This window comes from Mauremys mutica, chromosome 12 (genome assembly GCF_020497125.1).
Source record: "Mauremys mutica isolate MM-2020 ecotype Southern chromosome 12, ASM2049712v1, whole genome shotgun sequence".
NCBI classification, from domain to species: domain Eukaryota; kingdom Metazoa; phylum Chordata; order Testudines; family Geoemydidae; genus Mauremys; species Mauremys mutica.
Window position 1 is genome coordinate 79,515,056 of NC_059083.1, and position 24,844 is coordinate 79,539,899.

General features: G+C 61.6%; 1 protein-coding gene across 5 annotated transcripts in view; it reads right to left on the minus strand.

Annotated features, from left to right (window-relative positions):
• SDK2 (sidekick cell adhesion molecule 2) overlaps positions 1–24,844 on the minus strand; it is a 171,703-nt gene that overhangs the window by 29,625 nt on the left and 117,234 nt on the right. For 4 of the 5 annotated variants that reach the window (XM_044983584.1, XM_044983583.1, XM_044983580.1 and 1 more), the window contains exons 4-20: positions 19,898–20,045; positions 15,303–15,436; positions 12,457–12,568; positions 11,650–11,840; positions 11,144–11,227; positions 10,851–11,045; positions 9,108–9,224; positions 7,969–8,136; positions 7,540–7,642; positions 6,394–6,570; positions 5,206–5,342; positions 4,666–4,813; positions 4,430–4,570; positions 4,106–4,287; positions 3,420–3,535; positions 717–912; positions 199–297 (exon numbers count right to left, since the gene is read on the minus strand). In XM_044983584.1, coding sequence (XP_044839519.1) covers positions 199–297; positions 717–912; positions 3,420–3,535; positions 4,106–4,287; positions 4,430–4,570; positions 4,666–4,813; positions 5,206–5,342; positions 6,394–6,570; positions 7,540–7,642; positions 7,969–8,136; positions 9,108–9,224; positions 10,851–11,045; positions 11,144–11,227; positions 11,650–11,840; positions 12,457–12,568; positions 15,303–15,436; positions 19,898–20,045 — 2,448 coding nt within the window. The remainder of the gene's footprint in view (positions 1–198; positions 298–716; positions 913–3,419; positions 3,536–4,105; positions 4,288–4,429; positions 4,571–4,665; positions 4,814–5,205; positions 5,343–6,393; positions 6,571–7,539; positions 7,643–7,968; positions 8,137–9,107; positions 9,225–10,850; positions 11,046–11,143; positions 11,228–11,649; positions 11,841–12,456; positions 12,569–15,302; positions 15,437–19,897; positions 20,046–24,844) is intronic. The other variant, XM_044983585.1, reaches the window with a different exon arrangement.

The window sequence follows — 24,844 nt, forward strand, 5'->3', positions numbered from 1 at the left end:
CACCGAGTGTTCGCCATGGAGCCAGTTCCCCACTATCGTCCACAGCAGCATCCAGCCGGTGTAGCGGGCGCTGCCCCGGCCACGCCAGCGCCTCCTTGGCATGCCGTGGCGCGGAGGGATGCGGAGGACGGGGCCGAGGGGAGCGAGGTGGAGATGGGGTAACGGAAGCACCCCAGGAGAACGGCAGGGGCTCCTCACCGGTCAGGATGCCGTTCTTCTCCAGGGGCTCCTGCCAGCTGACCTTCAGCGACGTGTCCAGGATGTCGCTGAAGCTGAGGTGTCCCACGGGGCCAGGCGCTGCCCAAAAACCCCCAACGCCAAGAGTTAGAGCGGAGCAAGCAGTGCACAGCTCAGCACCCCCTGTGCAGCCAGGCCGAGGTGAGCCAGGGTCTCCCCAGGGCGCTGGCTAGTGAGAGTGAATGGTGAGCTGGAGCGAGCAGGGGTCTTCCCGGGGTATCCGCCAAAGGGAATGGGCACAAGCAGGCGTCTTGTGGGGCATCCCCCACGGTGAACTGGAGTGAGTGGGGGTCTCCTTAGGGTCTCCCCCATAGTAAGTTGGAGCAAATGGGGGTCTCGCCGGGGTCTCCCCCATGGGGAGTTGGAGCGAGGGGGGGTCTCCCCCATGGGGAGTAGGGGCAGGTTCTAGGGCCCAGGTGCCTGGCTCTGCAGGCGCCCCTGGGAGCTGTGTCACAAGGCAATGCAAGGCCTCCCCGTACCGTCCTCGTGGGTGCGCACCAGCTGCGGCGGGCTGCGCGGGCCGTCGCCCGGCGTGGTGAAGCACAGCACGGAGGTGAAGTACTCCGTGAACTTCTTCAGGCCCCCGAGGTAGCCCACGTGGATGCTGTCCTGGAAGTTGGGCCTCACCGTCACCACGGTCACCTCCTCCGCCTGCTCCGGCTCCCACGCGATCAGCTAGGGGGGCAGAACAACAGGGTCACAGCCCCGCGTGGGGGGAGAACCAGCCCTCAGCCCCACGGCTGCCCCCTCAGCAGCCTCTCCTCCCAAAGGGCGGGTCGTGAGTGACGGAAACGCCCGGGATGTCCACTGGTCACGGGGACCAGAGGGACGCCAAGACGCCAGATCACTGCCCCAGCCCCACCGCACCTCCTCCGTAACACAGCCCAGAGACCCTCGCCCAGCGATCCTGGCTGAAGGAGCACAGCAGATCTTTCGGTCTCCATTCAAAGACACCGAGGGATGGAGAATTTACAGCCCCCCTTGGTAACCTGCCCCGATACTTAATTAGACAGACTGGAAGGTATGACAAGGGTAGACAGAGCCAGATGGTGATAGATAAGCCAAGGACGCCTTAATCTACTTTCTGCTGGGGCAGAGTCCTGACCTTGGGAGCACGGTCAGGTCTGTTTCTGATGCGTCCGTGTTTCCAGCTAGTGTGTCTTTGGGGCCTACGATCCTGGATCTCCTCTGAACTCAGCTCACTCCCCCCACCTGCTCCTGCATCTGGCCAGGACGCTGGGGTTTAGCTTTCCCGGGGCGCTGTCAGACAGGCCAGAAGGGACGTGTGGAGGGGGAACGGAGCGGCTTTGCAATATCAGTGGAAAGGTTCCCAGCGCTGGGTTTAGCTGGCCCCCAAACACTGCAGCACCGGGCTCCGGCAGGAGACTCACCCAGGGAAATGGGCCCGACTACTTTCATTGCCCGGGCTCAGACCAGAAAACAGGGAAAAGGTAAATCTGATGCTTAAACAACGATCAAAGGAGTTGTTAGCAACACAGGTGGCGTCAGGAGTGTGTGATTATTTTTGAATACATGATTTTTAACCTTTAACAAACAGCATTTTTAAACCAGCCTCTGTATTATTATTAGCTGCTGTGGCAGGTGCTTTACAAACACAGAACGAAGAGACGGCCACTGTCCCAGAGAGCGGGCAATCTCGGAGTGCTTAGCAACTTGGCTTTACGAACTTCCCGGCCACGCACGGCCCTCAGCCAACAAGCTGAGCTCTGAGGTGTTTGCTACTGGACTCCCACAACCTTTTCACTCACAAGCTGTGGGGGACGTTTTCGCTTTCCCCAAGGGAACAGAGATTTCCTTTGGGGAGGGGGTATCTCCCCACACTTCTCTTCAAGACAATGCAAACCCTCTAGTGCATCTCCAAATCAAAGCTTTTCATTCGGAGCCTCTCATTTATTCGGCGTTGATTAAACATCAATTAATGGCGAAAAGCAAACACTTGATGTGTTTTAATAAGCATTTGTATTTATCCATACAAAACAACAGACAGCTGATGCTTTGTGATTAACTCCTCCGATAACAATGCACAATAGCCTGCTTTGCTATGGTGTTACATTTAGAAGGGACGTCTAGGCATTAAATTGGGACCATGGAAGATAGCCTATAGCAACTTAATTAGCTACTAATTAGGCCCTAAAATACTAATCAAAAATACTAAGTGGAATTTAATAAGTATGTTAAATATCCTGCTTACTCTGGTTATCTCGTTTGTTGGCAATTAAATTCCTGAACTTCTTTGCAGTAGATTAAGAAACAAGTATAATATTTTAATTCAATGTAATTAATGTAAATTTGAATTAATTACGATTTGGAATTAATTACGGAGCGTTGGAGGCTGAGGTTCTGTGTAAGTGTTAAATCTTAGTAACTGTTATTTTAATGGTCAGGCTCGACTCAATTGGAATACCTGCTTTGGAGGGGTTTTAATGCAAAGGGAAGCCATTTTTGTTCAGGGTCTGGGAAGCGGACACAGGAAAGACTTTTCCTTGGAAAAGAGGTTTAGAAAGTTTGAGTGCGGAATGAGGGTTTAAGCAGAGATGCTGTTGATTTTATTCACATTCCCGGCTCGCCCCCCTGGCGGAGAATCCAAGATGGTGGCGCCGTTCCTGGGGAAGCTGAGGCGTAAACACTGCCTTCTCGCTAATTAATCCAACGAATCGCAATACAGAGCAAAGATGGATTAGGGTCTCTTAGTACAGCCCTGAGTGTTTGCAACACACGGGCACAGTGTGTCCTGCCCACCCTGTAGCAGCTGGCTCACACCGAGGATAACAACCTACTATTGCTGCCAGCGAGTGGAGTTACTCTGTTAGCAAAATGGGAGAGGTTGGTGCTGGAGGTCCCAGGTCCAAACCCGAGTGATGACCCATGGAGAGGGGGATGCTGTTTCACTCTCACCCCAGAGAGGGGTAGGAAATGAGACATGGACCGGCTGTAGCTAAGTGACAACGTGTGAGAAGAAAGGAATGTATTGGCCGTGGGACTGAGCTGAGGGTACTCAGCACCTCCCAGGATCAGGCCCTTCTTCCACGCTGGGTTTCCTATCCCCCCGCCCCCCACCCTCGAGGCCTGTGCTGCTGGTGGGTGTCTCAAGGAGTGGGTGCCATTCTGTGCCTTGTGTTCGATTTGGAGCTGTGCCCTCCCCTCCCCCGCCTCCCCCTTACCTTGTAGCCCTGGTTGATGCCATTGATGAACTGGGGGCTGGGCGGGTTCCAGGTGAAGCGGATGGTGGTGGCGTTGGTGGCCTCGGCCTGTACGTTGCCCGGGGGCACGGTGGGAACTGCAGGAGAGGAGGGCAGGCTTAGCACGGGGGCGGGGACGCTGTGCGGGATGGAGGTGCTGCCTGGGCCTGGGGCTTGCGGTCAGGGCCACTGGCAGCGGCAGCATCTCTCTGATCAGGCAGCCTCCCTCCCAGCCACGGCACCGGGACACCGGGCAGGCAGGGAGTGGCAGGCTGGGCTCCTCTCCGCCCTATGGCCACCCACACCCCCCACAGTGAGCTCTGAAACCTCCCTGGGGATAGGGGCACTGCAGAGCCCAGCCCCACCTCTCCCCCAGCCGCAGGGCGGGTTCGCTCGGGAGGTGGGGGTGGGGGGGTGCTGCCTGGGGCAGACACTGCCCAGGCCCCTCTGGGGACCCAGCAGCGCAGCTGCCCGAGCGGCCTGGCAAATGCTGCTTTGCGGGGTGGTGATCTGGGTCCGGAGCCAACTGCTGATCACCTGGCCCCCAGCAGCTCGTGAGCTGAGGCCGGGCTCACGAATCCCCTGGGACTCAGCACCCCATAGCCAGGCAGCGGAGACCCAGCGCCCTTCCCCCGGAGCTGGGGAAAGCCCCCCCCCTCCTCGCCCACCTCCCTGCAGGGTCCACTCGGTCACCCTGGCGCTGTAGACCCCCAGGCCGGCGCTGTTGTACGCCGCCACCTCGATCTCGTAGTTGGTCCAGATGATGAGATCCTCCAGGAGCAGGTTGTTGACCTCGGCGCTGGTGATGTTCTTGAACTGGTAGCCGACGGGCAGGCCGGCCAGGCAGAACCTGGGGGCAGGGGGAGGGCAAGTCAGGCCAGCGGGCAGCCGGGCCCCCTCTGGCTCCACAGGCCCATCCGGTGGGAGCCAGGCAGATGCCGCCCTGGGGACCGGCCGGGTGGGGAGGGCCGGCTCCCCCCCCAGTGGCCTACCTGATGAGGTAGCCTTTCAGGAGGCCGTTCTGGTGGCTCTCAGGAGGCGGCTGCCACTGGATCATGATGGACTGGTTGGTCCTGCCACTGGCGATGACGTTCTGGGGGGGCGCGGTGGGGGGCTCCTCCGGCAGGGACACCCTGGGAGGGGAGGCAGCGAAGGTCGTGAGTGAGGCCCCCCGCCCTGCCCTGGCCAGCTCCTGGGCCACGCAGGCGGCCGCCCGGCCCCGCCTTACCTCTCGGTGTCCTGGCTGAACTGCCCTTTGCCCACGTCGTTGGCAGCGCAGAGGCGGAACTGGTAGGAGCGCGCGGGCACCAGGCCTCGCACCACCATGGAGGTCGCCTCGGGGTCAACGCTGGCCATGAGGGTGGTCCAGGGGGCGTCTGCGGGGCAGAGAGGGGAGGGGTGGAGCGGAGAGCCGGCACGGGGCAAACACAGTCCTTTCAGTCGCCAATAGGCCCCATGCCCGCTCCCTGGCCTGGCACCCCCCGTGCTGCTCGGCTGCACAGGACACGCGGGGTCCCCGGCTGGCTCCCGGCTGTCAGCCACTCTGCACAATGTGCTGCAGGCGAAGCCGCTGGCGTGCCGAGGGCAAGCCCCAGGCCCCGGCCCGATGGCGTGCGGTTAGTGCCACAAACCAGGGAGCTGGATTTCCCCCCGCCCCTTGCAGGTTCCCCCCTCGGGAGCCCAGTCGGGCGGGCCAGGCCCATCCACGCTTGTGCCCGCTCGCCAGCCCCGGCACCCCGCTCCCAGCGCCCCGCGGCGGGTGCCTTACTGTTCTCGGAGACCTCGAGGATGTAGTGCAGCAAGGGGCTGTTCCCGTCGAAGGGCTTGGCCCAGGTCAGGTTGATGGCACGTTTCTCCAGCGGGCTCAGCGTGGCCACCGGGTTCTCCGGGGCGTGGGGGAGCTGCCTGGAGGGGGGACAGAAACCAGCGGGACAGCTTCAGAGTGAACGCTGCCCTGGCGAGGGGGGGAGGCAGGCAGGGAGGAGGTGGGGCAGGGAGCTGAGGGCGTTTGGGGCGGGTCACGGGAGCTCACTCCGGTGGGGAGTGGCATCGCGAGGGCAAGCCTGCCTGTACTGCCGGGCTGCCACGGCACAGGGGCTCTGGAGCCTATGGCCTGGCTGCAGGGTGCCCCGGTTAGCCGCATCGCAAGGGAGCAGGGGATGCTGTGGCAGGAGGAGGCAGGGTGCGTGGGCAGGGGGATGCCATAGAAGGTACGCCGTGGCGGGAGGGGACCCCGTGGCAGGAGGAGGCAGGGTGCGTGGGCAGGGGGATGCCATAGAAGGTACGCCGTGGCGGGAGGGGACCCCGTGGCAGGAGGAGGCAGGGTGCGTGGGCAGGGGGATGCCATAGAAGGTACGCTGTGGTGGGAGGGGACCCCGTGGCAGGAGGAGGCGGGGTACGTGGGCAGGGGGATGCCATAGAAGACACGCCGTGGCGGGAGGGGACCCCGTGGCAGGAGGAGGCAGGGTGCGTGGGCAGGGGGATGCCATAGAAGGTACGCTGTGGTGGGAGGGGACCCCGTGGCAGGAGGAGGCAGAGTGCGTGGGCAGGGGGATGCCACAGAAGGTACGCTGTGGTGGGAGGGGACCCCGTGGCAGGAGGAGGCGGGGTACGTGGGCAGGGGGATGCCATAGAAGACACGCCGTGGTGGGAGGGGACCCCGTGGCAGGAGGAGGCAGGGTGCGTGGGCAGGGGGATGCCACAGAAGGTACGCTGTGGTGGGAGGGGACCCTGTGGCAGGAGGAGGCGGGGTACGTGGGCAGGGGGATGCCATAGAAGACACGCCGTGGCGGGAGGGGGCCCCGTGGCAGGAGGAGGCAGGGTGCGTGGGCAGGGGGAAGGGGGAGATGCCATGGCAGGAAGCCGGGAGGGTGTCTCGGTGGGAGGATGAGCCCCTGCAGCGTTCCTGTCCCAGGCAGGGCACGCTGGGGGGACCTAGGCCAGCAAACTCCCTCACCTGACGCGCAGGTGGGCGCTGCGGGAGTCGTTGCCCCCGGCGGAGAGGACCCGGCAGGTGTAGGTGCCGATGTCCCCGGACCAGGTCTGGGAGATGTGCAGGGTGCCCTCCTCGTCCAGCCGGAGCCGCGGGATGCCGTCCACGCTGACGGGCGCGCCGTCCTTCTCCCAGACGTACCTGCCGCAAGGCCACCACAGGCTTCAGGGCTGGAGCTGGGAATGGAACCCAGGCGTCCTGACCCCAGCCCCCCTGCCGCAACCACCAGACCCCACTCCCCTCCGACAGCTGGGGGAGAACCCAGGTGTCCTAGCCCCCACGTAGCCCCCAGACCCCGCCCTGTCTCTCTGTAACGCAGCGACGGCCCTTGCTCTGGAGGAGTCCTACCGGCCCCTCGGCGGGATGCGGTGCATGGGCTGCCCCGTGCGCGCTGGCTTCGCTCAGAGCAGACCCCCAGCCTGGGTCTCAGCCACCAGGCGGGGCGGGGGCGGCGGTGGGGGGGGGCGGCAGGGGCATGGCACAGCTCGCAGCGTCCCGCAGGCGCTGTACCCAGGTTGGGCACCGGGTGGCGGTGCAGAGCTGCAATGACACGGCTCAGGAAGCTGGGCGTGGGGGGGGGCACCCGAGATGGCAGCGGGGGCTCCTGCAGCAAGGCAGCATTTCTCCCCCCATCAGATACTCAGCCAGGGCCAGGGGAGCGGATCTGTCAGCGCTGGGGTCTCTGGCTCTGCAGGGAGGGTCCCCTGGCTCCCACCTGCCCAGCACCGGGGGGTGGGGGGTGTTAATTCACCCACTGCCAGGGAGCTCGGGGAGCAGGGCCGGGACCCCCCAACCTCCCCCCTGACAGGGAGCTCGGGGAGCAGGGCTGGGACCCCCAACCTCCCCCCCTGCCAGGGAGCTCCGGGGGCAGGGCTGGGACCCCCAACCTCCCCCCCTGCCAGGGAGCTCCGGGAGCAGGGCTGGGACCCCCCAACCTCCCCCCCTGCCAGGGAGCTCCGGGAGCAGGGCTGGGACTCCCAACCTCCCCCCCTGCCAGGGAGCTCGGGGAGCAGGGCCGGGAGCCCCCGGACGCCCTGCCAGGGAGCTCGGGGAGCAGGGCCGGGAGCCGGGGTTCCCAGGACAGAGCCCTGCTAAGCCAAGGCCACGTACCTGACGGCCACGCTGGGGTCGTGGGTGACGCCGCAGCTCATGGAGGCTTTGGTTCCCTTGATGACGCTCTGGTCCTGAGGGGGGCTGGTGATGCGGGTGCGGGCTGGGGAACAGACACATAGTGAGCAGCAGCCCCCACTCGTGGGAATGTGGGGGGGCTCCGCCCACTGGGGGGCCAGCTCCAGCAGGGCTCTCTCTGGGGCAAAGAGCAGGAGAGCGCGTCACAGCCTGGCGGCGGGGAGGGTGGGGTTGTGCTCCGCCCTCCCGTGCCAGGGGCCTGGAGTCGAGCCCCACGTAAGCCTCACAACGGGGCCAGCAGGGGGCGCTGGGGAACCCGGGCCCAGTGGCGAGAGCCGTGCCGCGCTGGGTGCTGGGGACGTCGGTCTGGGTCTGATGGGGCGGGGGCCAGCAGGGGCGGAGCAGCCTTACCCCACACGACGAGCTCCGCAGAGGCCTCGTCCACCCCACGGGAGTTGGTGGCCAAGCAGGTGTAGCTGCCGGCGTCGGCGATGTGCGTGGGGCTGACGAGGAGGCTGCCTGACTCCAGCAGGGTGAAGCGCGGCAGCTGCACCGAGCCGCTGGCCAGGATCCGCTCCCCTGTGGGGAGAGGGGAGAGCCCCGTCATCCGCAGGAAGCGATGGCCAGGGAGAGCCCGGCGCCCGCAGCCAGCCCAGCGCCCCGCTCCCGAGCCACACGGGGAAGGAGCCACAGGGCCAGGAGACCTGCCTGCAAACCAGCCTGCTCACAAGTGACATGAGTTTGCAGAGTCCTGCAGGGCTGGGAGAACGGGGGGGGGGCTGCGGCTGGAGGGGCATCGAGGGAGCCGGGCAGGGTCCATCACGCCTGGCTCTGAGCCAAGCTCTCAGCCCCTCAACCTCATGCTCACCGAGCCGAGCCCCTGGCCTGGGCTGGAAATGCCGGCAGGAGACACTGCCCGTCTCCCAGGCACTCAGCCGGGGGCGGGCAGCGCGGGCTTTGCCCCGGACAGGGAGCACGAACCTCCTCCCAAGCAGCGCTGCGGCCCTAAGAGCGGGCGCCGGGGGGGTTTGACAAGGCAGTGACGGGGGCCTGCGGGGGAGCAGCGTAACCTGGAGCTGTCCTCCCAGAGGGGGCGGGTGAGCCTGGCATGTCGGGAACAGGGCAAGACTCCGCAGCTCCGGACACTGCTCCTAGAGGCGGGACATGCCGGGGGTGCGGCAGCAAAGGGACCCGGCCTGCCTGCCATGTGCCCGATGTTATGGGGCAAGCAGGGCACTGCCCGGGGAGTGAGAGCCCAGCTGAGTCCCCCACAGGCTCTGCCCAGGCACCGACACCTCCCACTGCCCTCTGGCTCAGGGGCACGGCAGGGAGAATGGCCAGGTGCCGGCTGGGAGGTGAGGGAGGGCTCTGCATGGGGATGAGAGGGTGCACATGATGCATGAGGCAGCGGGAGGGCTCTGCCACGGGGTGGGGCTCTGGCTGGGGGAGGTGGAGGTGCCCACAGCTCTGGGCCCTACAAGGACCCCAGGTGACTGTGCCCAGAGATGCAGCGCTGGGGCACGGCCCGTCCTCCCCGTGGCCCCCTTTACCTTTCTGCCAGGTGATGGCCGGCCTCGGCGCCCCCGAGGTCTCGCAGCTGAGAACCACGGACGTGCCGTCGATCACGGTGCTGTCAAGGGGGCCCTTGGTGATGTTGGGAGCGATGCCTGAGCAGAGGAGACACGGAGAAGCCTGTGAAGCGGCTCCTGCGGCCCAGCTCTGGGGTGCCCCAGTGGCTACCATCAGGCTGCGGCAGCCCCCGGCCCGCTCGGGCTCTCAACACCTCGTCCTTGGGCTGACCCATGCCAGAGGCTTGGGATCCACTGCCACCCTGCGCACCCTCCGGTGCCCGCAGAGAGGCCCTGCACCCCAGTGGCAGTTGTCCGGCAGCCTCCTTCCCTCGACACTGCACGAGGGGCGGGGCAGCACTGCCCAGCACGGGACGGGCAGTGAAGGGGCACCGGGGGCTCTCGGTGGCACCGTGCTCAGGGCCGGCAGTGCCCCTTTTATCCTCAGGCAGCATCTCCCGCATCCTGTGCTGAGGCATTGGGGTCAGCAGTGACCGCCAGGGGAGAGCGCCCCCTCCTGAGATCCCCCCCCGCAGCACAGCGCCCCCTAGCACCACACTGGGGCATTGGGGTCCGTGCCTCCTGCTGGGGCTCCCCACAGCACAGCGCCCCCTAGCGCCACACTGGGGCATTGGGGTCAGCAGTGACCGCCAGGGGAGAGCGCCCCCTCCTGAGATCCCCACCCCGCAGCACAGCGCCCCCTAGCACCCCACTGGGGCATTGGGGTCAGCAGTGACCGCCAGGGGAGAGCGCCCCCTCCTGAGATCCCCACCCCTGCAGCACATGCCCCCTAGCACCCCACTGGGGCATTGGGGTCAGCAGTGACCGCCAGGGGAGAGCGCCCCCTCCTGAGATCCCCACCCCTGCAGCACAGCGCCCCCTAGCGCCCCACTGGGGCATTGGGGTCAGCAGTGACTGCCAGGGGAGAGCGCCCCCTCCTGAGATCCCAGCCCCACAGCACAGCGCCCCCTAGCGCCCCACTGGGGCATTGGGGTCAGCAGTGACTGCCAGGGGAGAGCGCCCCCTCCTGAGATCCCAGCCCCACAGCACAGCGCCCCCTAGCGCCCCACTGGGGCATTGGGGTCAGCAGTGACTGCAAGGGGAGAGCGCCCCCTCCTGAGATCCCCACCCCTGCAGCACAGCGCCCCCTAGCGCCCCACTGGGGCATTGGGGTCAGCAGTGACTGCCAGGGGAGAGCGCCCCCTCCTGAGATCCCAGCCCCACAGCACAGCGCCCCCTAGCGCCACACTGGGGCATTGGGGTCAGCAGTGACTGCCAGGCCAGAGCACCCCCTCCTGAGATCCCACCCCTGCAGCACAGCACCCCCTAGCGCCCCACTGGGGCATTGGGGTCAGCAGTGACTGCCAGGCCAGAGCACCCCCTCCTGAGATCCCAGCCCTGCAGCACATGCCCCCTAGCACCCCACTGGGGCATTGGGGTCAGCGCCTCCTGCTGGGGCTCCCCACAGCACAGCGCCCCCTAGCGCCACACTGGGGTCAGCACTGACTGCCAGGGGAGAGTCACCCACCCCACTCCCCGCAGAGCCTAGCTAGAGACTCTGGAGGTCTCCCAGCCAGGGCAGCCTTGGCCTGTCCCTGCTGGGCTCCCAGCCTGTGCCACGCCCGAGGGGCTGGCGCCAGGCACCAACGGGCTCAGGACCCGTGAATCCTGGGCCCACTGCTGGGCGCTATTCCCGGGCCTGCAGGGCTGAGAGCTGGCACCTACTGGTCACTGCCAGGTACGTGGAGGTCTGCACCTCGCCGGCGGCGTTGCGGGCGAAGCACTGGAACATGCCGGTGTCATCGGGCACCAGCCCGCTGATCTGCAAGCTCCCGTCGCCCAGCAGCCGGAACCGCGAGAGCTTCTCCACATGCACGAGGGCCGCGTCCTTGTACCAGGCCATGGCTGGCGGCGGGACGCCTGCAACCCAAAGCCCGCCCCCGAGAGGCAGCGTTAGACATGAGCAGCCCCGGGTCTGGGCAGCGGCAGGGCGCCGGGGCTGGGGGGAGACACGTTACCTTTGGCCTGGCAAGGGATGGTCACCACCTTCTCCATCTCGGCCGTGACGTGCCTCTCCGGCTCCTGGACAAACTGGGGCGGCTCTGCAACGAGACCCCAAGAGGTAGAGGCAGGAACAACCGGAGCAGCCCGCTGCCCTCTCCCTGGCCCTTGGATGAGCAGCCAGCCGGGGGCACCCCCAGGGCCTGGCTCTGATGGGCCCCAGCCGCGGGAGGGGCCCTGGTGGAGCCGCAGGAGGGTGCTGGAGGCAGCGAAGGGGCTGCGGGGGGCCCCACCCCCTTGCAGTGCAGCCCTGGGGAGCGCGCCCGAGGCAGAGAGAGCCCAGCAGCCTTCAACTCAGCCCGGGTGCTGGGGCTGATACGCTCCTCCCCACAGGCCCCTGGCACTGAGACCCCAGAAGGAGCAAAGGCACGAGCCTGGCCAGGCTGCCCCGGCTCCTCCGGCGCCTGCTTCTGTACGGTGACCCAGCAAGACAGGACCTCCCCAGACTCGCCTGGGCCCTTACCCAGCACGGCGAGGAAGGCCCCCTCCGCCACGGCAGGCACGCTGCTGCTGCGCAGCACGGCCTCGCACTCGTAGTACCCGCTGTCGCCCAGCGTGGGGTTGAGGATGGTGAGCCGGCGGTTGTAGTCGCTGAGCCCGCTGGACAGCGGCGCCCCGTCCTTCTTCCAGACGATGTGCAGCTTCATCAGCGGCCTGGGGGGTGAGGAGAGTGTGGGAGAGCCGCCCCGGACACAGCCCCTGCCTTCCACCCGCCCCGGATCCCCCTCAGCTCCTGCAACCGGAACCTGCCAGCCCGCAGGGGAACAGGGACCCAGGCATCCTAGGGGGAGGGAGGTTTCAGAGCAGCTCTGGGCCAGGGATCTGCGTTTGCAGGGCTCAGCAGAAGGGGACCCCAAGCCCGAGGGGAGTCTCTGGCCTCGACCACAGCAAGAGACCTGCCCATGTCACTGGGCTGTCTCCCGCCCCCCCAGCGGGAGGTGGGTTTGGAGCCGGTCTCGACCTGCAGCTGAATCCCTCGAGCGCTCTCGTGGCACAGAGCTCTGGGGCCCAGCCAGGGACCTCCCTCGCCATGGGGCAGGGCAGGCAGAGCAGACCTGACCCAGCAGAGCCCCCTATCACCCAGCACCAGGGCACCCACCCTGGGCAGGGCCCACCCTCTGCATCTTAGGCCAGCTTCCCATGCCAACAGGGGTCCCTATGCCAGGAACCCCACCCCACCCCACACCTAGGGGAGCCTGATCAGGATCTGCCCCAAGGGTAGCCTCAGATGAGAGTCCAGCCCCCGGGACCTTGGGGGGCAGCTACCCACCTGGCGTTGGCCACGCACTCCATGGTCACTTCCGAGGTGCCGGTCACCACGCTGGTGTTCCTGGGCGGGATGATGATGGTGGGAGCGATGGGATCGGCCGGGCCGCCGACATCTAAGGGGAGCCGAGGCGGCAGAGCAGGCTGTTAGAAAGCGCCCGCCTCCTCGGCCGACGGGGCTCGCGGGGCGGGGCCAGGCACCAGCACGGAGGGCCAGCGAGCCGGTGCGGGTCGAGGGGGAGGGGGCTGTGCTTTCGGTGGCTGGGAACAGGCAGCAGGCGAGTCCGAGCTCTGGCAAGCCTGTCGGAGCCCCGCAGTCCTGCCTTGCAGACCTCCCCAGGCTCAGCACGGCTCCGCTCTGCCCCACGCCAACTCCCAGCTCAGTGGGGGCTGGCACCCACCTGCTCTCCATCACGGCCTGGCCCACCAGCTGCCCAGCCACGGGGGTCCCGTGCCCAGCCGGTCGGGGATGCCAAGAGTGCTTAGCTGAGTGGGAAAGGGTTCAGGGGGTTCTGTAACCCACCCACCCTCCCGCATGGTCCCTACAAGCCCCGGAGGGCATCGAGCATCCATCCCCCGCCCCCCTGGGGTAATCTCGGCAGCCCTGCGCCGCCCGCGGCTTCGGCAGAGAAGGAGGGAGTGGGGAAGTGTAGAAGGCAAAATAATTGCAACGATAAAAAACCCTCATGTAGGTGCGGTAAAAAGGGATTGGCGTGAAAGCTGCTGATCTAGCTGAATCCATAAACAGGCCTTGGCGTTGTTTATTTACGTGGCGGGACACAGCAGTACAGCACGACGGATTAATGGCGCGCCGGGCCGGGCCGGGCGGGGCCGGGCCGGGCAGATAAAGCCCGACAAGGGAGGCCGTAAAGCGGCCGCGGAGCAAACAGCAGGAGGGAGAGAGCAAAGGGATGAGATCGCGCGGGCGCTTTGTACCAAGTCAGGGCTTTTTCCAGGGGACGGGTCACTCGGCGGCTGCGGCAGGGGCCACGCTGGTCAAGGAGGGCCATGGGCAGGTGAGGTCAAAGGGGAACCCAGTGCTCATTGCACTCGGCCGTGGGTCGGGATTGAGGGGCACAGGCAGAGCCTTTGGGACGCAGAGCCCAGGGCAGGAATTGCACAGTGGGGTGGAGCTGCACCGGTGCATGGGGAGTCCCTGCCCCATGCAGAGCCCCAGTCCCTGCCAACAGCCCCTCATGAAAGCCACAGGGCAGGGACTTCCTGCAGCCCTTTCTGCAAGGGGGGGCTGCCCAGAGCTGGTCCACCCCCATCTCCAGGGCCAGGGCAGGGCATGTGCCATGCTGAGGCCCGGGGAGCCTGTGGCGGAGGGAGGGTGTACGGGGAGGGGGCTGGGCTGGTGAGATAATTAGTGCCTGCCGGCTCCTGCAGCACGGCCCAAAGAGCCGAAATAAATTTCAAGGAGGCTGAGCTGTTAAGTCAGCAGAAGTTGGAGCCTCCGAAGAGATTTACTGCAAATTAAATTTGGGCCTGAGCCAACGGGAGCGGGGGCCAGAAAGCCAGATGCACAGAGACAGCCCTGGAGACATTGGGGTTGTGGTGGTGGGGGGGACCCTCCTGGGTGGGGAGCGATGGGATGGGAGGGGGCTCTGATGGAGCCAGGAGAGCTATTAGCAGGGAGCAATTCCCTCAAAGAATGTAGGGAGCGAGCTGCAGCCCCCCGCCCCATCCGTGAAAAGCCCTGGTAAACCTTCTGGGGCCGGCTGCTCCCCCCCGCCCCGGCACCGACGGCACTGCAGAGCCAGCGGCACCATCTAGGCTTCCCTGATCCCTGGGCAGCCCTGGTTAATGCCAGGCTGAGCCTGGGGGCCCATCACCCTCCCTTGTTCTACACAGACAGGAGAGAGTGCACACCCCCCCGCCTGCCTGCACACACGCCCACCCGTGCACTCCCGCCAGTGCACACATGCCAGCCAGTCCGGTGCACACCCGCCCGCCGGTGCACACCCACCCACCTGTGCACACCCACCAGTGCACACAGCCAGCCTCTGCACACCCGCCCATGCACACAGACCCGCTTGCCGGTGCACACCCGCCCACCAGAGCACACCCACCAGTGCACACAGCCAGCCTCTGCACACCCGCCCATGCACACAGACCCGCTCGCCAGTGCACACCCGCCCACCAGAGCACACCCACCAGTGCACACAGCCAGCCTCTGCACACCCGCCCATGCACACAGACCCGCTTGCCGGTGCACATCCGCCCACCAGTGCACACAGCCAGCCTCTGCACACCCGCCCATGCACACAGACCCGCTTGCCGGTGCACACCAGCACACCAGAGTACACCCACCCACCTGCACACACGCCCGCCCATGCACACACCCCCTTGCCCGTGCACACATGCCCACCCATGCACACACACCCGCCAGCCGGTGCACACCTGTCCACCCGAACAAACATGCCCATCCATGCACACACATCTGTCGGTGCACACCCGCCTGCCTGCACACACACCCACCTGTGCACACCCGCCAGCCGGTACACACCTGCCCGTCCAAACACACCCGCCCACCTGCACACAAAAGCTACCCCAAGCCTCTGACTGGCCTCACAGTCACGCCCTGCTTCTCCTCTCTCTCAGGCTGCTCCCACCCCCCCCGAGCACACTGCACCAAGTCTGGACATTGCGGATCTAACCCAATGCCAACCCCTCGCCCCCTGGATCTGGCCCTGGGACCCATGCGCCAGGCGGCGCAGAGCCAGCAGGGCACATATTCTTTCCCTGCGATTCCTGGATTCCTCCCCTGAGGAACAAGCCCCTGGAGCGGCCTCCAGAAGCTCCAAGCAGCTCCCTTTAACACGCCCCGACCCGGGGCCCGGGACTTACTCTCCACGGTGAGAGTGATGGGCTGGCTCGTCTTGTTATCTCCGTTCTTGTCGTTCACGGCCTGCACGTAGTACCGGCCGGCGTCGGGTGCCACCGTCGACAGGATGACCAGGGTGTTCTCCAGCGTGATGGCTCTGGCAGGGGAGCGCAGAGGAGACAGCGTGAGAGGAGCGAACTCGCCGCAGGGAGCAAGGGGGCAGGGGCGGGGCCAGCCCTCGAGTTCAGGGATCTTTGGTCCAGGGCCAGTTCAGGGTCATCTCTGGACAAGGGTCCCTGCGGACATTCGGATCCGGAGCTGGTGGGGAAGGCAGCTCAGAGCCTAGCTCAGGTTCGGTTCACGCTCCCCCATCGCGGGTTTCACTAAGAGGGTAAAACACCACAGGAGGCGCCGAGCGCAGCGCACAAATTAACGAGCCTGCAAAACCCTTAATCTCGGACAACGAGCAGAATTTACACAATTGATCACGTCTATCTTTATGTTGCCCAGTGCCTAAGCATTGAGGGAGGGGGCCGACAGATCGGACAGTTGCCGATTAATAGGTTTTTCTTTTCTTTTTTTACCCAATGATCTAATCTGCTGGAAACATAAAATGGTTTGAGGAATATATTTTGCCATTAAATATGAGATAAAGGAGTTTTATCTCCTCAATCCTGCTTTGCAAATAGAAAAGAGACCAGTTCAATTCCCACATAATGTGGGTTACAAATTCAATTCCAGCTCGCTGTGGCTGACGGCGCCCAATGCTGCTGCCACCTCTCTCTCTCTCTCTCTCTTTGTGTGTATATATCTCTGGTCCAGAGACATGGGGACAAGTGTGTGTCCACCGTGTAAGTATTTCTATATCCACACATGGGAGTGTGAAACGCACACTGGGAGCATGTGGCTCTTCTAGCAGCTGGTCTGCATAAAAAGTTACAAGCCTACTACAGCTGCCAGTGAGTGGAGGTGCTCCTTTAGCTAAAGCAGCAGATGTTCAGGCTTTTTGGGCTTCAGAGTTCAAACCCCAGGGATGCCCGGAGCAGAGGGGCCACCCGTGTGTGTGTGTGTGTATGGAATGTGTCTATCTGTGTGCCCCATATGTGTGTGTCTTATAGGCTACGCAATCCAGAACGATTACATGTGTGCATGGCTGTATCATGTAATATTGGTATGTATGTTTACACACGCCATGTACATGTGCATGGCCGAGGCTGTGCACCGCCTCGCTGCTACCTGTGTGTGTGCGCGTTAGGTGGGTAAGCACACAAGCAGAGAGGAGGCTGCTATGAGAGCGATCTTTCCTAAAGACTAGCCCAGGGGACAAGGCATGTCTCACTATGAATGTATCCGTCTGCGTGGGGAGAGGGAGTCATTTTTTTCCAGCAGACTATTCCGGCCTGCGTGAGTGCCAGCGCTTTCCCTCTCTCATTTTCTCTGGCTCCCGCATTTTTTTTTTAATTCATTTTCTCAATGATAAACAAAACCATTAGTTTGTCAAGTCTATCTCCGGATCCTAATGTGAGGCGCCCGCGACATCTGTTAAGCATCCTTAATGCTAGTTTAACAAGGACAAATCCAGTCGAGTTCTTTTCGCTTTCTCCCATTAGGTGAGCGTGGCAGGGTTTGGATGGATTCTCTCCAATAAACAGCTCCGCTAATGTCTCTGCCTCCCTGCAGTCGGGTTGGCGGGAGGGGGGATCGGGACGTCTGACACGCGTCCGAAAGGCTGTGAGAGAAGTCCGAGATGCCCTACTGCGGCCTCAAAATACAGATGGTCCAGGAAACAGTGCTTTGTCTGCCTGATCTCAAAGCAGCCTGACTCACAATTTAGCACAATCCAGGGATGCAGGTACACCCCCATATGGCTCCACCCCCCTGCTGTGGCCCCACCTCTCCTCGAGGTGGCAGCAGGTTTCAGAATTAAGATGAATGAGGCATTTGGAGCTATTGTTTCAGGCTCTCTGCAGACTCAGGCAACCAATAGTCATGCTCAATTCACATTTTCAAGCTTTTCTTTGCACGCATGAGAGCTAGAAAATATAGATGTTCTTCATCGTGCGACTCCAGGAGCTGTGGCCCAGCCTACGATGCCCAGACTTTAAACCAGCCCTCGGACTCAAGAAACCCTGTCATGCACAAGCTCACTGCACCATGGCGACAACGTGTCACATGCTGGGAGGCAGCAGCATGTCATGGCATAGCAGCAGCAGTGTGTCTCAAGGCTGAGAAGCCCTAAAGAATCTGAGCGTCACGTTAACAGCTGTGCCAGCTGAGCTGGTGAGAAGTGTGATCCCACAAAAGTGGCAGCCCTAGACTGACCAGCCTGGGCTCATTCTTTCACCTTGGGGCTGCCGGAGAGAGCTTGGGCCAACTCATTCTTTGCACTCAGGGTCGGCGGGATGGAGCCATCAGAGCCGGGAATCCCACCCGGCTGCGGAAGGCTGCTGGGCTCTGATGCATGCTGCGATGGGCAATCCCGAAGGCAGGGGACCTCAGCGAGCAGGCGCCCAGGACTGGCGGGTTGCAAAGTGCTGGGAACCCAATCGCTACAGAGCTCTTTGAGGTCAAAAGGAAAGTGGCTTCCCTTCGCAGGACTATCCCCTTCCCTCTGCCGGGAAGAACCAGCACTCCACAGGTCCGTCAGCAGGGGGTGCTCTTTGCTCTGAAATACTTTCCGAGCAATGCCCTGACGCACCCTTAGGAGGTGCTGTGCCGCTGCAGTTGGGTTCTTAGTGTCCTGGCCAGGTTCTGTTCTGCTCCGGGCTTCCCCGGGAGCGTTCAGCCCCTTTGCCGTATTCCCAGGCTCCTGCTGGCGCGCCGCGTGGCGGTTTGCTGTCCTGTGGGGGTGCCGTGATGGCTTTAAGACCAGACTCTAAAGCCCCCTGGAATCCCGGGGATGAAAGGGGCTCTAGGAACGTAATGACAATGATAATAAAAACTTTGCACTGATATCGCTTTGCAGTGACTGTATGGAACAGCCCAGTGCCTGGGGCGACTGGCTGCTGCCTCGGAGGTGACTCCATTTAAAGGAAATTAACCCTTCACGTGTTTGCCAATTGCAAGCGGAAAGCGTCAGTTAGTCTGTGTCCTGCATGCAAACAACGCAAGACACAGCGCCAGCTGCTCTCAGGCCAGGACTACGCTGCAGCCGTGCTGCTGTAGCGTAGACGTACCCTCGGCCCCAGTGCTGCTCCGCTGGTGGGTCCCGGGGTATGTGTGGGTGCGGCTCTGGTGTGGCACCCCTCCACGCCCCAGGTAAAACGATAACACTGCACACCCTGCAGAGAGTGGCACGGCGCAGGTGCTGTCTGGATGTGGAGAAGGAACCGGGCGCACCTTAAGATGCCAAGGGGACGGTAAGGGGTGGGAGAGCTGAGGGGAAGGTAAATGGGGAGAACCCTCTGTATTTTGGATGCGAGCTGTCACCATAAGCAGCTCCAGCACTGCCAGCCTGCGCTAAATAAATGAAGAGCTGCGTCTCCTCGGTACCCATTGTTGCCATGGGTACATTTCCTGCCTCTCCCTGCTCTCCTAGACAGGAGTCTGTAGTTAGTTAGTCGAGCACCTGCAGCCGCCTGATAATTTAATTAGGAGACAAAAGCGAATCAATCCCAAATAAATAAACGAATAAACAAACCCACCCCCGCTGCTCCCCTCCCCGCTCCGTGCTCGTCCTGGCGTGGGCACAACACGGCCAGTGGGTTGATAAGCGGCTGCTAATCACCAGGCAGGGGGCAGGAAGCCGAATTTCCCGGTCAGATAGGGGGCTCCGAGGGCTGGTGGCTACATGCCACCCTGGCCTGCCTCTGCCAGCCTGATAGCACTCATCAGATCCGTATCTCCACCCCGCAGGCACCAGCCGATTCGCTCCCAAGGACCCCTTTGAACTCCGCCATGAATATTAATCTGCTGTAATTGCCAGGAGCAGGGTGATGGAGCGGGCGTTTAATAGAATCAGCGCGCAGAGCCCGGGGAGGAGGCGGGGGGCTGGTTTGCAGGCTGGTAGGCAGGCTGGCTCCCCAGAGGGCTGTTCGCCAGGGGAGGACACACCGGAGCGCACACTCCCCCAGGGGAAGGTGCAGTACAGGGCCTCTGGAGGCGATGGGGGACGTGCTCAGGGGTTTCTCTGTCTCCTGACGTGCAGCAGGCGCTTGGCAGGCAGAGGGGTGATGCTAGGGGGCAGACGGGGAGAGCAGAGAGAAGCTGGTGCGTGGACACGTGCAGGAGGAAGGCTTGGGGCTTCCCTCCACACCTCGGTACGCTACTCCTGCCCCCAGCGTGCCCTGCGGGGCCGCACTGCTGCAGGGGGGCGCTGTAGGATGCAGAGTGAGCGCTGCCCTAGTGCCCGGCTGGACCGCGCCCAGGACTGCCGTGCGGACGGCTGGGGGCAAGTCGCCTTGTGCAGTCGGGGTGGCCTTGCCTTGCTCTGCAGGGGGTTATTTAGTTAGACGACCCCCTGCCTGCATAAGCCATGACAACCCCCCACAGGCAGCAGGCCCCGAACCTTCACCCCGTCCCGTTCCAGCCGGTGCCATTGGGCCACCGGGGCACCTGTCTTTGGCCTCCCTAGAGTCAGCGGCTCCTCCCTGCCCCCAGGCGTCCCTCCTGGACTCACATGCGGCTGCTGGGGGGGATTTTCCGGCCGTCCCGGAACCAGGTGACCTGGGGCTGGGGGAAGCTGGCGATGCGGGGGGCGTGGATGACGGCCGCCTCGCCGTGGCACACGCTCTGGTGCGTCTCGCTCTCCTCGAAGCTGCCCATGTCTGGAAAGCAAACAGAGACCAAGGCGTCAGGGCCGGCAGGGAGCCAGCAAGGTGCTCTCGGAGCCCAACGCCGGAGCGTGGGCCAAGGAGGGAACTGTCTGTGTCCGTCTCCTTGCCACAGCGTGGGCCTGCCGCTCGCCCCCGTCCCGAGCAGGGCCAACGCGGCTGTCCGGGCAGCACAAGCCTCGCCGCTCAGCTGCCACACCTTGTCTCCGACTCGTGGCAGGGCTAGACTCTCCTTTGCTGCAGTGCCGACACAAAACCTGGGCCACGGTTCAGCTGCTGGTGTGCAGAGACCACAGCCCGACACGCTGACCGGTACCGCCTCACGGTCCCTTTGCGCGCCCCCGGCCGCCTGTCTGCAGCAACCCTCGTCTCGTGTCTTTGACTTGGACTGGAAAGGCTTTGGGGCAGAGACCGTCCCTGTGTCCTGGGTTTGAACAGCACCCGGCACACTGGGGGCCAGGCGCCACAATGGAATAGCGTATTGGGGTGACCCGCAGATGGGGGCGGAATCTCCATCCTTAGAGGTTTTTAAGGCCCAGCTTGACAAAGCCCTGGCTGGGATGATTTAGTTGGGTTTGGTCCTGCTTTGAGCAGGGGGTTGGACTAGATGATCTGCTGAGGTCCCTTCCAGCCCTGAGATTCTATGAAAAACCAGCTGTGTGGAGGGTCCGAGCCGACTCATGACCGTGGCATTGAGGGCAAGGTCAGAGCCTCACTCTGCCTTCTTACTGCTCAGCTGTTTGCACCCTGGAAATTTATCGCGGTTTTAAAAAATAGGAGTAAACTAGGGTGTGTGAGGAAGAGGGGAGGGAGGGGAGATATTTTATTGACTTCCCTTAATTGCTGTAATTAAAAACATGTAAAGAATCTTTTTTTAACGACTTTGCCATTATCATTAGTTGTTAGCGCAGCTGCCTTATTAATTTCTCATTAGCTTCTTGATTTGTCATCACTCTTTGAGAGCGGGGCTCGTGGGGATCTGGCTGGGACCAGCTTTGGGGGTGACTCTGGAGTGGGGTGGGGCTCACATCCAAACAACCAGAGGAGAAAGCCAGTCCCTCAGCACCGGAGTGAAATCACCGCTGGGCAGGGGGCCAGCACGATACCCAGGGCACCGCTTGAGCCTGGCTTTAACCCACAGGATTAAGTGCCGCGTGCTCGAGCCCTGCAGAGGTACCGCAGCCCACATCAGGAACGGTCCCAGTCCAGACACAGAGCCACCAAACTCACTGCACCAAGGCCTGGGCCGTTTTCAAACTGAGCTGCAAAGGCCCCCGTTACCGCTCAGCTGGATTGTTCCGTTCTGTCACTGCTTGGCTCTGCTCGGAGACTTTAATGCTGGATGAGACACAAGCGGGGGCTTGCTCAGACACATTCCTCAGCTCATTACAACGGCCCGGAAATCCCTTGCACTGCAGAGGATGGGCCGAGTTTCTGAGGAACCCAGGACAGCTCACCTGGGTGTGCCGGTACTTTGTGATTCATAGATTTGTAAGGCTCAAATGGCACTTGGGGACCATCTAATGTGACCTCCTCTGTCACAGAACACCCCCACTTCCACGATTCCAGCATGCCGCCCGCACCTTCTGGCCGAGGCTTTGCGAAAGAGTCTTGAGTTAAAGACTCTCATGTCCCCCATTTCCCTAGCTACACCGTCACAACGGTGATTGCCCTCCCTGCAAACAACGTGCGCCTGATTTCCAACCTGTTCTTGCACCAGCTCCCCGCCACAGCCTGCCGGGCCTGTCACTGCGGCTGTTTCACCCCCTTTTTCAAAGAAGCCAACGAGCGGTTCCGTTACCCAAACTAAAGGGCAGACGAGCGTTTGCATATTCAGATCCAGCAGCTGAGAGTCCCACGGGGGCAGCTCGGCTGGGTGAAAGCCCTCGCCGGGTGACGACTCAGGGAACCTCGTCCTGCCGTTCTAATATTTCACCTTGAAAACTGTTGTCTGCAACAGGCTTGTTATACCTCAGCCTGGTCTGCGCTGCCTTGACAATCGGCTTAGCCGCATGCTGGGCTGGGGCTAGTGGTAGGGGCTAGTTTGTCTCATGATTTGCCGCACACAGAGCCCAGCTGCGCTAGGCGCTGTACTTAGCCATCGCCGGAGATAGTCCCTTGAAATCTAAACAGACGACGGGGATCATTCTCCCCCCAGGGCAGACAGAGAACGGGGCCTGGAGAGAGGAAGTGACTCGCCCAAGGGCACACAGGGAGGCTGTGGCAGGGCGAGGCCCTGAACCCGGATCTCTGGAGTCGTAGCTCAGAGGCCATCCATCCTTTCTTCCCTAGCAGAGCTTTGCTCCTAGGGAGAGGCTGTGCCAGTTAGGAGCTGTAATTCACCCCCCTTGCCAGCTCTGCCTGTTGGGACCAGGGGAGGCTGCCACGCAGACGGGGCTCTGTGCAGGGGCAGGTGACCCGACGGTTAAAACGCCTGAGACTGGCTCGCCGTGCGGCCTCCATCTTGCTAGCCCAGAGGGCTGCCCCGCTGGTGAATCATGAGGCCTCTGCCCAAGGCAGGGGCCAGCGCGTCTGTGACAGTGCGATACTGGCGGGACCCAACTGAAAGTGCCAAATCAGGACCAATTGCTTAAACAGGGCAGTCACAGCCCTAGGCTGGGGTTTTTCCACCTCTAAGGCAAACCAAACCAGCCAGACAAAAAGGACTTTGGTCTCACCCCACTGGCTAACCACAAGTCACACAAGCAATTTCCTTAGACACTCCAGTCTCCCAGTATCACCACCAGTGCACTCGTCCTGGGGATGAATGGTTATGAAAACCAACACCCCAATAAAAGAAAAAGGTTCCCTCGATCCCAAAGGACCAAGCCTCAGACCCAGGCCAATATACACATCAGATCTTACCCACAAATCACGCTGTTGCCAATCCTTTAGAATCTAAAATCTAAAGGTTTATTCATAAAGGGAAAAAGGTAGAGATGAGAGGTAGAATTGGTTAAATGGAATCAATTACATACAGTAATGGCAAAGTTCTTAGTTCAGGCTTGCAGCAGAGATGGAGTAAACTGCAGGTCCAAATTGAGTCTCTGGAATACACCCCCGCTGGGATGGGTCAGTCAGTCCTTTGTGCCGAGCTTCAGCTTGTAGCAAAATCCCTCCAGAGGTCAGAAGCAGGATTGAAGACCAGATGGAGATGATGCCTCAGCCTTATATAGACTTTTCCAGGTGTAAGAATCCCTTTGTCCTCACGGTGGAAACTTACAGCAAAAATAAAATGGAGTTTGCAGTCACATGGACAAGTTTCTGCATACTTTGCTGAGTCACAAGGCGTGTCTGCCTTCTCTCCATGGGTCAATTGTGTAGCTGATGGCCCTTTAATGGGCCATCAAGCCAGCTATGCAGGGCTAACATCAGCTTGTCTGGGATCTTTCCCAGAAGCAGAGCATAATACAAACTACAGACAGTACAGAGCCAATACTTATAACTTCAACTACAAAATGATACACAGACATACAGACAGCATAATCATAACCAGCAACCCAGAACCTGGTCTTAGACACCTTATATGACCCCCTTTACTTAGGATTTGGTGCCACCACAGGACCTTGGTTGCAACCCATGTTCTATATGGTTCCCATTTATATCAATAACGTCACACCCCCAACGCAAAAGTGATGCAGGAAGGGATGACAAAACATCACTGACTGCATCCTAAGAGCTCCCCACTCTGGACAATGCATCAGCTACGATATTTTCCTTCCCCCTTATGTGGATTATATCCATTTCATACTCTTGAAGGGCCAAACTCCAGCGCAGCAATCTGGAGTTGGTACCTTTGGCCTTGTGCAGCCAGACCAGAGGGGCATGATCACTCAACACAGTGAAACTTTTGTTGTACAAATAGGGCCTAAGCTGCTTGACAGCCCAGACAATGGCATAACATTCCTTCTCAATGGTAGCATAATTTTGCTCAGTGGGGGACAATTTCTTGCTTAGATACGCCACGGGATGTCTTTTATCACCTTCCCCTTCTTGCATCAGTACTGCCCCAAGCCCGATATTGGAAGCATCTGTACACAGCAGAAAAGGTTTGCTAAAATCTGGGCTGGCCAAAACCGGCTCTTTAGCCAAAGCATTCTTGATGCTTTGAAATCCCTGCTCACAGGCCTCGGTCCATCGCACCTGGTCCGGTTTTTCCTTTTTCGTCAGGTCTGTGATGGGAGCAACAATGTCACTGAATCCCTGAACAAACCTCCTGTAGTAGTTGGCCAGACCAATGAACGATTGGACCTGTTTCTTAGTTCTAGGGACAGGCCAGCTCTTAATGGCCTCCACCTTCAAAGGCTCAGGGCGCAGTTGCCCATTGCCCACCCTGTGCCCCAGGTAGGTCACCTCAGCAGCTCCCATTCTGCATTTAGACACCTTAACAGTTAGATTGGCCTCTCTGAGCCGGTGCAGCACAACCCCTACGTGGTTAAGGTGATCTTGCCACGAACTGCTGAATATGGCCAGGTCGTCTATATAGGCCCTGGCAAAAGACTCTAATCCCCGTAGGACCTCGTTTATAAGTCTCATGAAAGTAGCCCCTGAATTACGCATCCCAAAGGGCAACACTTTGAACTCATACAGGCCAGATTCCACTATGAAAGCGGATTTTTCTTGTGCATCAGCATCTAGGGGAATTTGCCAATATCCCCTAGTCAAATCCAGGGTGCTTATAAACTTTGCCCCCCCAGTGTATCCAATAGATCCTCTATTCTGGGTGTGGGGTAAGGGTCAGGCTGAGTGATCGCATTTAGCTTCCTGTAATCCACACAAAACCTCATGGTTTT